Source organism: Geotrypetes seraphini, chromosome 1 (assembly GCF_902459505.1).
Source record: "Geotrypetes seraphini chromosome 1, aGeoSer1.1, whole genome shotgun sequence".
Lineage (NCBI taxonomy): Eukaryota > Metazoa > Chordata > Amphibia > Gymnophiona > Dermophiidae > Geotrypetes > Geotrypetes seraphini.
Window position 1 is genome coordinate 402275116 of NC_047084.1, and position 15343 is coordinate 402290458.

Consider the following 15343-nt stretch of genomic DNA (forward strand, 5'->3'; position numbering starts at 1 on the left):
GTCCAGGGACTCCCCAATATCTAGCTTCCCCGTCACCCAGTCAAAGAAGCTGATCAAGTTGGATTGGCACGATCTCCCTTTTGTAAATCCATGTTGACGGGGATCCCGTAGATTCTCCTCATCCAGGATCTTATCCAATTGGTGTTTTATAAGAGTTTCCATTAGTTTGCTTACTATCGATGTTAGACTCACTGGTCTGTAGTTTGCTGTCTCCATCTTGGAGCCTTTCTTGTGGAGTGGAATGACGTTAGCTGTCCTCCAGTCTGACGGAACGCTGCCTTTGCTAAGGGAGAGGTTGAAGAGCTTGGACAGTGGCTCCGCCAGGACATCACACAGCTCCCTTAGCACCCTGGGGTGTAGGTTGTCAGGCCCCATTGCCTTGTTAACCTTGAGCCTTGATAGCTCACTGTAGACACTGCTGGGCGTAAACTCGAAGTTACTGAACGGATCAACTGAGTCAACCCTTGTCTGTAGATGAGGGCCAAGCCCCGGCGCTTCTCGGGTGAAGACTGAGCTGAAGTATTCATTTAATAGTTGGGCTTTTTCCGAATCCTTTTCCACATAGTCTCCGTCTGGTTTCCTAAGACGTACAATCCCGCCTGAGTTTTTACTTCTGTCACTGATATACCTAAAGAAGGATTTATCTCCCTTCTTGATGTTTTTTGCCAGAGACTCCTCCATGTGAAACTTAGCCTCCCTGACTGCCGTTTTGACGGCTTTTGATTTGGTCAAGTAGTCTGCTCTAGAGACCTGTTTCCCTGATTGTTTGTAAGAGATGAATGCTTTTTTCTTCTCCTTGATAAGGGCCGAGATCTCTGTAGTGAACCACTTCGGCTTATTGTTCCTTCATTGTTTACTTACTAATTTAACATAGCGGTTTGTCGCTTCCTGTATGGTGGTTTTCAAAGTCGACCACATTTCTTCCACGCTATCGGTTTCTGCTTGTTCTTGTAGCGCCTGGTGAACGAAGTCTCCCATTTCTTTGAAGTTTGTGTCCTTGAATTTGAGGATCTTGGTCAGTGTGGTAGATTTAGTGAAACCTTTCCTAAGATTGAACCATACCATGTTGTGGTCACTGGAGGCCAATGTGTCGCCCACCGAGACCTCTGTGACACTTTCTCCATTGGTAAGTAATAGGTCCAGTATTGCCTGATCCCTTGTTGGGTCCAACACCAGTTGCTTGAGACCAGCTCCCTTCATAGCATTTAATAGCCTCCTGCTGCTGCCGGAAGCAGAGGTAAGTTTATCCCAATCCACATCAGGCATGTTGAAGTCACCTAACACTACTGTGTCCCCACGCAAGGTGATATTTTCTATATCACTGATTATTTCCATATCCAGGTCATCATGTTGTCTTGGGGGTCTGTAAATTACGCCAAGATACAAGCCTCCATCTTGTGTAGCTGTAGCTTCCTCGCTCCAGTGCTGCTGATGATCCTGCTCTTTTGCCTGCCTGTAGGCCTCCTCGATGAATCTTTCGAGCTCCCTTACTTGCTCCTTGATGTGGCTTTCTCCTGCGGGGTCCTCAGTTGTCTTGAAAGGTGCTTCTGAGATGTGGAATCCCTCCAGCTCTTGAACCCTGCACTGCAGTCTACCAACTTCCTTCTTCAGGCTTTCCAGTTCCTGACACCGACTGCATATGTATGCCTGCCTTCCCGAGGGAAGGTAGTCATACATATGACACTCTGTGCAGTACACTGGAAAGCTCCTCCGGGTTCCTGCTGCTTCCATTTCTCTTTCTTCGGAGTCCACTAGATGTCCTCTCCCTTGTCTTATGTTCTTATGTGTGCGGGCTCTGTGCTCTCTCCTGTGTTTGGCTCTTTCCTGTCTACTTCTTCTGCCGCTTTTTGTATTGGTGGGTCTGTTAGCCTCCCTTGGGCCTCTTTCTTGTCCCCGAAGCCTGCTTCTTTATCCTTTGCTGTCTTGTGTGTGTCTTATTGTGTGTTTTCTTCTTGTGCGTGTGCTCTCCCTACATGCGTGCTCACTTCTTCCTTACCTGGTGTTCTGAAGTCCTTGGCTGTCTTTTCTCGACCCTTCTCAAGGCCCTTCGCAAAGGCGTGCGCCGTTGGCTCCCTTCCTGTTAAGGGGGAGTCAGGGCGATGACGCTGCTGATGTGGAGAGGGTGGGCGGAGCTTCCTCTCGCCGCTACCCGTTCCTCTCTGCTGCCTCCTACAAAAAGAAAGAAAAGAAAAAACTCTTCCGGCTTCTCTCACCGGCTGTTTCTCCCCTGCCTCCGCTGCTTCTGCTCCTCTCCTCGCGGCTGCTAAAGTAGTCTTCGCGCCCTGGCTCCCTTCCTGTTAAGGGGGAGTCGGGGCGATGACGCTGCTGACGTGGAGGGGGTGGGCGGAGCTTCCTCTCGCCGCTACCCGCTCCTCTCTGCTGCCTCCTACAAAAAGAAAGAAAAGAAAAAACTCTTCCGGCTTCTCTCACCGGCTGTTTCTCCCCTGCCTCCGCTGCTTCTGCTCCTCTCCTCGCGGCTGCTATATTCAGTTTTATATTCTCTTGTATTTTTCAAAATCTTAATAAACTTTCATGGGAAAAAACCCCAAAACCTACCATGGGTTGTTTAAGTTCTGAGAGTAAAACAGTTTCCTGCCTCAGCATGGTGAGTTAAAAGTCTCTCTATATGCTGACTCTCTGAACTAGGCTCAGTTCAGCTCTCGAGTCTATTGTCATAATTTTCTCTTTTTAACATCAGAAGAGGCCATCAGAAGGAGGGGGGAGTCTGTTCCTTTCAGCATGCATAGGGCCAGCAAAGCAACACAAAAGGCATATGGGTAGAGTATAGATGCACAGAAGGGCCCATCATTTAAGGACTACAAACTCCATAAGTTCATTATATATACAGACAATATAATCTGTTATATACAGACAGCAAGATTGGCTTCCATGCAAATGGGGGCAGAACAGTGTTGCAAGTGATTTTGAGGCTTTACCTTTCTGTTACCATTGATACAACACAAGATAATTGGGATATAATTGGTTGGTCTTTATAAAAATAGGCATATAATAATCACCACCTTGGATTTTACACAAAAGCACCTCGAACAACACATACGTACTGTAGAAAATATTGTCTTTAAAACAGATTTTTTTTGTTGTTGTTATTTTAGGATGAATGGTTGACCTGTCAGAGAAATTGGCTTTATTTGGAAAGTATTTTTAGTGCTCCAGACATTCAGAGGCAGTTGCCTGCAGAAGCTAAGATGTTTTTACAAGTGGATAAATCTTGGAAAGAAACCATGAGAAAAGTTAATCGTCTACCAAATGCCCTTCGAGCAGCCACCCAACCTGGTAAGACAGGAATAATAAATTATTTTTATAAGATTGGAAAACAACAATATAGCATGATATATTTATGGATTTTCTTTTAAGAATAAGCATCCAAAATTGTAAAGCAAGAGTGGTACTGCCTACCCCCAGAGATAAGCAATTGGATCCCTTGTTTAAAAATTACTTCATTGCTGAGTTACCAGACTTGGCTTCCCTTCAAGGAGCAGATGATATTTGGAAAGGGTCTGGATGACCTGATGACCAGGTTACATAGTAACATAGTAACATAGTAACATATGTTACTATGTTACTATGTAACATAGTAACATCCAGGTTAATTAAGGACCTTCACCCCAAGGCCTTGCCAGATAGCAGACCCTGGGCAGCTCAGAGCTTAGGGCATGGGAATTTTTTAGGGTAATTTACTACACCATTTTAACCCATTATATTCGTATAATTAGGCCCTACCAGTCTCCGTAAGAGAAATGTAATAAATTTTCCTGACTTCATTCTGATCTCAAATCTTTATTATCTATGTGGATTTTAGGGGGAAAAAAAGAGGAAATAAAAGGTGATGTTATTACCTCTCTAGTTTCTTGAGTCTTCACAGGATATCATAAGTAACAATATTATTGATTATTTTTCAGTCAGAAGAATGGAAGTTTGATTCTAATTAAAATTCTATGCAAATGGAAGCCATAAGCTCCCATAATTACTATAATGAGAGCTTATTTTCCTTAAAAGATCTTCTTTTCTGAGATCATTAAATATTTTCCAGATGGCTCCATACCAACACAATTGAAAAGGAAAGATTTTCTGCATCTTAAATCTAGTGTATTGGCAATGGGAGCCACTTTTTTTTCCCATGTAAATGACATTTGCTACACTATCAACATAATCATGGTTTTTTGGACCCTTTACAACTGGAGACCTTCCTGGCTGAGGAGCCCACTAGGAAGCTCTCTGGCATGGGTTGGGGGGGGGGTCATCTTTCATCATGAAAAGGCCTATTGGGGTTAAAATAGTTTTGATTCTATTTTGTTTTGAAAAAAAAAGTCTTTTGTTAATTATCTTATTCCTAAAGAGATTTGCAGATTTTCCTCTAGGTGTGGACTTGATGAAATATGTATATTTGTTTATATGGTATATTGGAAGGTATACATTTCTGCTTTATCTTTTATGTTTTCTGTGTATTATTATAGTATTCTTATAATTTCATTTTTTTAATGGGAAAAGAAACTACAAGCCAGTGGGTATACTATCTTTTCAACTTGTAGCTCCTTATTGGGCTTTAAAATTACACCATTATTTATTTGTCATGCTATATCCTACTATAAATAAAATTCAATAATTTTCTATATGGCTTCAGTTTGTATAGAATTCAGTTTTAAAGGTCACAGAGGTCTGGCTTCTCTGCACAAAACTTAGGGCCCCTTTTACAAAGCTGTGGTAAACACACAAAAGCCCATTCAATTCCTATGAGCTTTGGTGCATTTACCACAGCAGCATTGCTACTGCAGCTTTGTAAAAGGGGTCTTTAGTAGAGAATGACACGGGGACAAAGTTTGCCCTCATCTCTGTCCCTACCCCATCCCCACCTGCTCCATCTCTGTCCCCGCAAGCTCTGTCCTCATTCTCACTCCATCCTTGCGAACTCTGTCCTCATTTGCACAAGCCTTGAACACTTATTATTTTATATTTAAATATTTTTATTAAAGTATAAAAAATGACAATATTCTGTACAACTGTTTATAAATCACAAATAGAGCCTTCCATTTCTATCTGGTTTTGGTACAACCTTCCCAAAAATTCAGTTGCCTATGTTTTTACATCATCTGGGAAGGTAATTGGATTGTCTTTCAGACATGGGTGTAGAAGGAAACCTAAACTGTATAGTGGATGAATAGGAAAATAAGTGTTTATTAAATGTTAGAAATGTTCCATGATGCCAGCAATAATGGATGAATCTGATGAAGTGACAGTAAGATGCTTTAGCAGCTGGGCATATGATGAAAGAGCACTGAAGATGGCAGACAAGGCACAAATGATGTCATTTAATAGTAGTTAATTGAAATCTAAAAGCAGCTTCTGCATTTTTTTGTAATCGTTAAATTCAGTTGCCAATTGTCTAAGATTTATTAAGTTTTTACATATTGATATAGTCTCAAGTTTTTAGAGAATGACACAGGGACAAAGTTTGGTCCTGTCCCCATGGCTGTGTACCTGTCCTCGCGGGCTCTGTGCCCATCCCTGCCCTGTAATTACCTGTCCCTGTGTCATTTTCTAGCCTTAAACCTAATTCCAGAACCTGCCTTTTATTCATAAGAATGATAGGAGTCAGCATTCACAGCCACTATAAGGAAGTAGAACTAGTCATTTCATATGAATAACATCCACAGATGAAAATCAAACTGCATGCATTCTACATTCTAAGAGATCTTTTATTTCTTCTTTCTTTCAAGGGCATGTTTTTTCACTTATTCTTTTTATATGCAGGTCTTTTAGAGACTTTCCAGAATAATAATGCTCTTCTTGATCAAATTCAAAAGTGTCTTGAAGCCTATTTGGAGTCCAAAAGAGTTATCTTTCCAAGGTGAGTACAAAATGTTAATGAAAGACTCCAGTTGCATGAAGTGAACAAGGTGCTGTATTGTGATTAATTGATGTATGCATGTTAAAGAAAAGTAGGGGTCAGTGGCATACCAAGGGGGTGAGGGAGTGATTTGCCACAGATGCAAGCCCTAAGGAGGTACACAGCTGGCACATTGGGACCTCCCGCCCTACTCTGCTGTTTTCCCAAACTAGCAACAATGGCAATAAACTTTAAATTCAGCCATCGCAAGACCCATTGCAAGATCTTCGTGCACCTATTAGTGGCTGCTGGTCCACCCCCTCTGACATTTCTTCCTTGTTTTGGAGCAGAGCCAGCAGCTGCAGAGAGGTGCCCAAAGGTCTCATGATGGCTACATTTAAGTTTACAGCTGCTGATGGTGGTTCAGGAAACCAGCACCAGCAGTTAGGAGGTGAGGGTTCAGGATACTGAATGAAATTGCGGTGGAGGGAGAGAGAATGGAGCAAGAAGCTGAATGGAAGTGGGGAGAAAGAGAGAAGGGGCAGAATACTGGATGGAATTAGGGTGGAGGGAAAGAGAGGAAAGGGAAGGATGCTGATGGAAATGAGGTAGAGGTAGAGAGGGGAGCAGCCTGTTTTGAGCGCTGCCTCCTGCTGACCAGCTGCTGCTTGAGGTAAGAACATAAGAATTGCCACTGCTGGGTCAGACCAGTGGTCCACCGTGCCCAGCAGTCCGCTCCCGTGGCGGCTCTTAGGTCAAACTGAGTCTAGCCTTAACTGCATACATTCTGGCTTAGCAGGAACTTATCTAACTTTGTCTTGAATCCTTGGAGGGTGTTTTCACCTATAACAGCCTCCGGAAGGGCGTTCCAGTTTTCCACCACTCTCTGGGTGAAGAAGAACTTTCTTACATTTGTACGGAGGGAGAAAGCAAGGGGGTTTATGGCTTAGGACCACCGCCCCTTCTGCTGCTTCGGGGCTTGAGGGAAGGGGGGGTGGGCTTTGCAGCTCAGGACCACTGCAGCGCTGGTACTTAAGGGTTGGAGGGGGGAATTGAGATCTGTGTTAGATAACCAGAAAGCACAGTTACTTACCGTAACAGGTGTTATCCAGGGACAGCAGGCAGATATTCTCACAATAAGGGTGATGTCATCCACGGAGCCCCGGTACAGACAGCTGCTAAAGCACTCTTGCACTTTAAGAACTTTAGAAAGTTTGCAACTGACCGCACCACGCATGCACGAGTGCCTTCTCTCCCTACATAGGTGCGCGGCTCCTCAGTTCAGATAGCCAGCAAAGAAGCCAACCAGGGGAGGTGGGTGGGTTCTGAGAATATCTGTCTGTTGTCCCTGGATAGCACCTGTTATGGTAAGTAACTGTGCTTTATCCCAGGACAAGCAGGCAGCATATTCTCACATATGGGCGACCTCTAAACTAACCAAAAATGTGATGGTGGAAGAGTTGACCATTATGAAAATAAATTTTGTAATACTGCTTGGCAGAAGTTTCCATCCCGTCTGGAATAGGATTCCAGACAGTAATGAGTAGAACATAAAAAAGCTACTGAAGCTGCCATGGATCAAACTTTGTGGGCTGTGACACAACCCTCCAGTTGAAGCCCAGCCTGAGCATAACAAACTTGTCCTTTTGGAAACAGGATGCCCCAACTTGTTTGGATCAAAGGAAACAAAAAGTTATGGAGAGGCTCTATGCGACTTAGTCCTTTGCAAATTGTAGGCCAATGCTCTCTTTCAGTCTAGAGCAGGGGTGTCCAATCTGCAGCCCGAAGGTGCATGCGGCCCCGTGAAGTATTTTGTGCGACCCCGGTCAAGGGTGATGCAGTGTTTTCTTCTGCTGCCCCCGGGTGTTTACCATCTTGCCAGCTCCCTCCTCTGTATTGCTGCAGTATTTGCGCGGCCCCAGAAACATTTTTTTCGGCCAATGCGGCCCAGGGAAGCAAAAAGGTTGGACACCCCTGGTCTAGAGTATGAAGAGCTGTTTCTCCAGGATGAGAATGAGGCTTGGGAAAAAATACTGGAAGAACAATCGATTGATTGAGATGAAACTCAGTAACAACTTTGGGTAAAAACTTTGGATGGGTGCAGAGTACAACCTTATCAAAAACTAAGATCTACTTTACCTACCTTGACTAATCCCCTTGAGCTTTTTCCCATTCTTACTGATACCGACATATACAAACCAGACCAAAGGTCCAGAGCAGATCTATACTGGAACCAATTCAAAACACTGGACTGGGAAACCTTCAATAAATTCTACAACAAATATTCTAACTCCTTCTGCAAACTAGACACCTGCCCTCCAAACGTCATGAAAACTGCACCCATCCATTTCAAAGCCAACATGCTATCCTGGGTGAACTTCCTACTTTCCTCAGGATACTTTCCACCTGAGCAAGGCCATATTATGTTAACCCCAATCATAAAAAAACACGAAAGAACCCCCAAACGCCCCTTCTAATTACAGACCTATCGCTAGCATCCCTCTATTCACCAAAATAGCTGAAGGGATAGTAAATGCTGAACTCACCGCATATCTGGATAAATTCAACATACTATGTGACAATCAATCGGGCTTTCGAACAGACCACAGCACTGAAACCATCATTGCAGCCTTATTTGACTACTTGCACACCCTCTTTAGCCTGGGCTCCAGCGCCCTGATCCTTCAACTCGATTTGAGCAGTGCTTTCGACCTAGTAGACCACAACATTCTCCTAGAATGCCTGACCCACATTGGCATCTCCGACCAGGTCTTCAGCTGGTTTCACGGATTCCTACGAAACAGATCCTACAGAGTTCGCAAAAACGATTCCTCCTCATCTAGCTGGGTTAACTCCTGCAGGGTGCCGCAGGGCTCCCCCCTGTCCCCCACACTATTTAATATCTACCTCGCCTCCCTGGGTAACCTCCTTCATAACCTCAAACTCAAATCCTTCATCTACGCAGATGACATCACAATAGTCATCCCACTTACCACCTTCTCCCCAGATCTACTAGCCTACATCACAAGCATACTTAATCAGATAGAACTCTGGATGCTATCCTACAGATTAAAACTAAACCCGGACAAAACAAAATTCTTCCTAGCCTCCCCCAATGAAAAAATCAAAGACTCCACAATCCAAGTGAAAGGCTTGGTCTTCCCCCTCGAACAAACATTAAAAATACTGGGAGTCACTCTAGACAAACATCTATCCCTAGAAAATCACACCGATCTTACTGTCAAGAAATGCTTCTCGGTGCTCTGGAAACTGCGCACCATAAAAAAATACTCTGACGACTCCTCTTTCCACCTTCTGGTACAGTCCTCTGTTCTGAGCGTACTAGACTATTGCAATGTCATTTATCTGAGCTCCACAAAGAAAACCCTTAGGAGACTAAAATTGATCCAGAACAGTGCCGTCCGCCTCATATTCGGCCTGAACAAATGGGACCACATCACACCTTTCTACCACCAACTGCATTGGCTCCCTTTCGAATCCAGAGTCCTATTCAAATTCGCCTGCTTCTGCTACAAAACAGTTTTTGGCCTATTACCTAGATACCTCAATCACCATTTCACTCTGAATCTCACCAACAAGAAATCCTGCAGAATCCAACTGTTTGTCTTCCCATCCCTAAAATTATGTCATTTCAAAAGATTTCTCGACAAAACCTTTGCTTACCAGGCGGCCAAGCTGAACCCTTGGTTTGCCCAAATGATACTCGAGGCTCCCTCTTACCTTAGTTTCAGAAAACTTCTCAAATCGCACCTCTTCCGCGAACAGGCCTTTTAATCCCCCTTGCCCCCTATTTTCTCCCCTTTACCACACTACCCCGTTCCTTCGGCTCTCCCTCTTCCCCCCCTCCCGCGATTTTATCTCTCTCTCGCTATATCATGCCTTACAACCCTTCCTTCTGTATTACCGTTACCTCTGCTTAATCTCTTCAAAGAGTTCCCCCCCCCCCGCTTCATTGCCTGTAACTTTGTCAAAATTTTGTAAATCCGTGTGTTATCATGGACCTTAATTAATGGATGTGAACTGCCTAGAACTTTATGGGTATGGCGGTATACAAGAATAAATTATTATTATTATTATTATCATGATGGAATATGGTAAAAGGTGGAAACGCTAGGAGGAAAATCATGTGCCTTGCTGAGCGTGAAGTAAGGAGGGTCACTTAATGGCAAAATTGTATCAAAGCATCTTGATGTTGTTGAGGAAGAAATGCCCTGAGTTGAACAGCATCTAGGAGGGCTCCGATGAACTGAAGAGTCTGAGAAGGCTGCAATAGTGATTTGGGGAAGTTGATTTCAAATCCCAAATTTTGCTGATGTGTCACTACAGTAACACTTTGAGCTGAAGGATCTTTGATGAGCCAGTCATCTAGATAGGGAAAGACTTGCAAACCGTGAGTTCTCAAGGCTGCTACTACAACCACCAGGCACTTGGTGAAAACTCTGGGAAATAATGCAAGACCGAAGGGCAGAATCTTGTATTGGTAATGATAATTTACCACCCAAAATCTCAGAAACTTGTGAGAGGCTGAGTGAATGGGAATGTTGAGTGTAAGCCTCCTTCAGCTCCAGAAAGCATAACCAATCATTTTGATCCAGTAGGGGGTACAGGGACGCCAGAGATAGCATCCAAAATTTCTCTTTGACAAGAAATTTGTTAAGAGCTCTGAGGTCCAATATCAGGTGAAGACCTCCCGTCTTCTTCGGGACTAGGAAATGCCGGGAATAAAACCCCGTGTTCTGCTGATCCAAAGGGACCTTCTCGATGGCATTGAGAATGAGCAGAGATTCAACTTCCTGGAGAAAAAGAGAGGACTGCAGAGGGTTGGAAGGAAATGCATTTGGAGAATGATCTAGCAGAATGTCGAGGAAATGCAGAGAATAACCTTCTCAAATGATATTGAGAACCCAGAGATCAGAGGTGATTAGCTGCCACAGAGCATGGTAATGTGTTAGACAATCTCCAATGGGGAGAGGGAGAGACAGTTATCTTGATTGAGATTATGCTCTCATCTAAGGCAAGACAGTTGTTAGGTTGCATCCGTAGGAGTTTTGTCAGCCGGAAGCCTGAAGTCATAATGCCATTATACAGAACCATGGTGAGACCTCATTTGGAATACTGTGAGCAATTCTGGAGGCCACACTACCGAAAAGATGTACTGAGAGTAGAGTCGGTGCAACGGATGGCCACCAGGATGGTCTCGGGGCTCAAGGATCTATCGTACGAGGAAAGGCTGAAAAATTTGCGGCTGTACTCACTTCAGGAACGTAGGGAGAGAGGAGACATGATCGAGACGTTTAAATATATTACCGGCCGTATCGAGATGGAAGAAGAGATTCTCTTTCTCAAAGGACCCTCAGCCACAAGAGGGCATCCGCTCAAATTCAGAAGCGGGAAATTTCATGGTGACACCAGGAAATATTTCTTCACCAAGAGAGTGGTTGATCCTTGGAACGAGCAGGTAATCGAGGCAAACAGTGTGCAAGAATTTAAGAGCAAATGGGATGCCCATGTGGGATCCCTTAGAGGGTTAAGCCAAGGGAACCTGTCACCAGGAGTGGGATCCCTAGGATAGTAGACTTGGGGGTGGGTCAGTAGAGTGGGCAGACCTGATGGGCTATGGCCCTTATCTGCCGTCATCTTCTATGTTTCTATGTAGTCAATCAAAAAAGGATGATTTGACTTGGGAGCAGCAGAGATCTGAGGTTTTTGAGGACCCTGTTGACACTGCTTTTTTTGTTGTGGCCTGGAAAGAGGAGTAGACTTTGGTGTATAACGCCTCTGATATACAGTAGATGGCTTGAAAGACTTAGAGGCAGAGGATTTAGATTTAGGCCTGAGCAGTGAATTAAAAGACTTTTCATGCTCTGAAAGTTTTTAGTTGCATTTTCAATAATGTCTCCAAAAAGCTCATCTCCAAGGCAGGGGATATTAGCTGAGCAATCCTGGAGATTAGCATCCATATCCACTATCCTTAGCCATGCAAACCTCCTCATGGCTGCAGAAACTTGAGAAGACAGCTCAAAGGCAACGTATTCAGATTGTACCATATGCTGCTTGAGTTGAGTGAGAGTATTAAATGAATGCTGGAGATGGAAGATACTTGTAATAGTTTTGCATTTGTTTTACCAAATTTTTGAGATAACAGGTAAAATAAAAATTGTAGCATGGAATTCTGGTAAAGACGTCTCCCAAATCTGTCCATAGTTGATTCTTCCCAGCCTGGAGGAACTGTGGCATAGACTTTAGAAGGAGCAGATTTTTTGAGAGTGGATTCAACCACGAGAGATTGATGTTGGATAAGTTCCTACTGGAACAGAACATACGCAAGTAAGAGTAGACTCAAATAGGGCGTGAGCAGACTGCTGGGCACGATGGACCTCTGGTCTGACCCAGCAGAAGCAAATCTTATGTTCAAGTTGAGGCTTATCAAAACCAGGAATGGGAATGATTTTGTATTGAGAGTCCATCTTCTTAGTAATAATAATAATAACAGTTTATATACCGCAGTACCGTTAAGTTCTATGCGGTTTACAAAAGATTAATGAAGTACAAGTTGAGAGAGCTTAAGGGATGAGAAAACAAGAGGGGGCTAGGGCAAGAGAACCGTTATAGAGGGGAAAGAGAGGAATGGGTTAGCTGTTTAGATACTTCAGGAACAGGTGAGTTTTGAGGCGCTTCCTGAATACCTCGTAAGTGGTGGGCGAGAGCAGTTGTTCTAGATCTTTACCCCATAAAGCTGCTTGATGTGAGAAGGTGTTCATGGTGTTTTTTTAGTTTGCAACCTCTAACCGGGGGAGAAACGAAGTGCAAGTGGGAGCTTCTCTTGTGTCTATTGGCTGAGAAGGAGAAGAGGTCTGTTATGTATTTAGGGGCTAGACCGTAAAGAACTTTAAAGCAGAGGCAGGCGAACTTAAACTTTACACGAGCTTCCAACGGCAGCCAGTATAGCTGTTTGTAGTATGGCGTCACGTAATCAAATTTCTTTAGACCGTAGATAAGTCTGACCACAGCATTTTGCATTAATTGTATTAGGAGCAGCTGGAACAGAATAAGGAGACTCCCAATTCTTACAAAGAGTTTCTTTCAGGATACCATGTAAAGGAAGTTTGAGAAGTTCCTTGAAGGATGCTTGTAGTCGATGGTGTCAAGAAACTCCGCTGAATACTTGGAATCTGCCTCCAATTTTACAGCCATGTCTGAGGTGGTGCGAGGAGAATATTCTGCCTGCGAATCATAAGCTTCTGTAGAAGATGAAGCTTCTTGAGCAGAATCAAGCTGAAGGTCTGAATCTACAGGAATTGAAGGAGAATGGTACTGGCATTTGGCTCGGTACCAGTCCAATTGAACAGGCGATACAGACTTCTTACGCATATCTGAGTGTTTGAGAGAAATATGCCTGGATTTTTAAGAATGCTTGCCAGACATAGAGGACACAAGACGTGGAGACGAATGCCTAGAGTGACTGGAGTGAGTCTCAGAAAAATGAAGCTTCTTGTGTGAATGCCTTGGAGAAGGAAATTGGTGCCTTGAAGAAAGATGCTATGTAGAAGGAGATCGGTACCTTGAAGAATGGTGTTGAGAAGCATGGCTCGATGATGATGATCGGTGCCAAGACTTCTCTTTAAAAACCTGTGGCTTGGACACCAGTATCAATGGTGCCATGGCTCGCTCCGGAAAGGATGACATGGATAAAGATGCTCCCCCTCGAAATTGAAACGAGTCACATTAATGATCTCTGCTTGGCCAGTACGACTAGACTCGATAGCTTAGTGGCCTGAGACACCATCTGGGAAGCTGGTGACTTCTTAGCTGGCTTACCTGATGGAGGTATAGCCTGCAACACTGACAAGGGAGCTGGTACTTCAGATATGGCAATGTTTTCGACATCGATGGCTTGAACGGTGTCAAAGGTACCTGTGATGTATCCATGGTACCGAAGAGAAGTCTTTGCAGTAACAAGCGGCTTTGTATGGAATGCTTCTGAAGTGTCAAACAGCGCATACAAGAGTCCACACCATGGTCTGGGCTTCTGTGTGTCAGTTAGTGAAATATTGCGCTGGCATCTGCTGCACTTTTTAAAGCCAGTTAATGGGCGGAATATGGGAGGAAAAACCGCCTCAGCCATATCAAAACCTGAAGGTGGAGGCAAAGGCCTTGACATCAAAAACGGCTGCAGCAGGAAAAAAAAAGAGAAAAAAAAATTTTTTTTTTAGTTAGAAAAAGAAAAGAAGAAAAGTAAGAAAGAAACAATAGTAAATATGCGAGCAGGAAGGCAAAAAACAAAACGGAGACCGTTTCACACACAACTTTGTAGCTCCGCAGAAAACAGACCTGAGGAGCCGTGCACATATGTCGGGCAGGAAGGCACTCGCGCATGCGTAGTGCAGTCAGTCGCAAACTTTCTAAAGTTCTTAAAGTGTAAGAGCGCTTTAACAGCTGTCCGTAACGGGGCTCAGTGGATGACATCACCCATATGTGAGAATATCTGCTTGCATGTCCTGGGATAAAAACAGTTATCCAGAATCAATCAATCTCCATGCATGCCGGATAACTGAGATTCTACTGTAGCCCTTTCTGATATGCTGACAATAAAAACTGATACCTCGGTATGGGCATTAAAATGAAAGACTGGGTTAGGAACTGGTTAAGTGGAAAGTAACAGAGGGTAGTGATAAATGGAACTCATTCTGTGGAAAGGGTTGTTACCAGTGGTGTGCCACAAGGTTCGGTTCTTGGGCCTGTTCTTTTTAACATTTTCTAAGTGATATTACTGAAGGGCTGTCTAGTAAGGCTTGTCTCTTTGCTAATTCCAAAATCTGCAATAGAGTAGACACTCTTGATGGTATGAATAACCTGAGGAAGGACTTAACGAGGCTTGAAGAATGGGCTGGAATTTGGCAGCTAAAATTTCATGCTAAGAAATACAGGGAAATGCATTTGGGCTGCAAAAACTTGAGGGAACAGTACAGTTTAGCTGGTGAAGAACCTTTGTGCACAAAAGAGGAGTGGGACTTGGGTATGATCTTATGTTATGCTCTTAAAATGGCCACACAGTTAGAAAAGGCAACGGTAAAAGCTAGAAGGATGCTTAGGTGCATAAGGAGAGGAACGGCCAGTAGAAAAAAGGAGGTAATGATATCCCTGTAGAAGACTCTGGTAAGACCTCATTTAGAATATTGTGTACAATTCTGGAGACCACATCTTCAAAAAGATATAAACAGGATGGAGTTAGTCCAGACAGAGGAAGGCTACTAAAATAGTCGGTGGTCTTTGTCATAAAACATATGAAAACAGACTTAAAAATCACAATACTTTGGTAGAAATGTCGGATAGAGGAGATATGATAGAGAGCATAAATGTGCATGAGGTGAGTCTTTTTCAATATAAAGGAAGCTCTGGAATGAGGGGATATAGGTGAAGGTGAAATGGGATAGACTTAGAAGTGACCTCAGAAAATACTTTTTTATGGAAAGGGTA

The 15343-nt window shown here is 43.6% G+C and overlaps 1 protein-coding gene across 1 annotated transcript in view; it reads left to right on the plus strand.

Moving 5' to 3' along the window:
* Positions 1-15343, plus strand: part of LOC117347325 (dynein heavy chain 6, axonemal-like) — a 2502256-nt gene that overhangs the window by 847776 nt on the left and 1639137 nt on the right. The window contains 2 exon segments of the mRNA XM_033918113.1: positions 3114-3294; positions 5770-5866. Coding sequence (XP_033774004.1) covers positions 3114-3294; positions 5770-5866 — 278 coding nt within the window.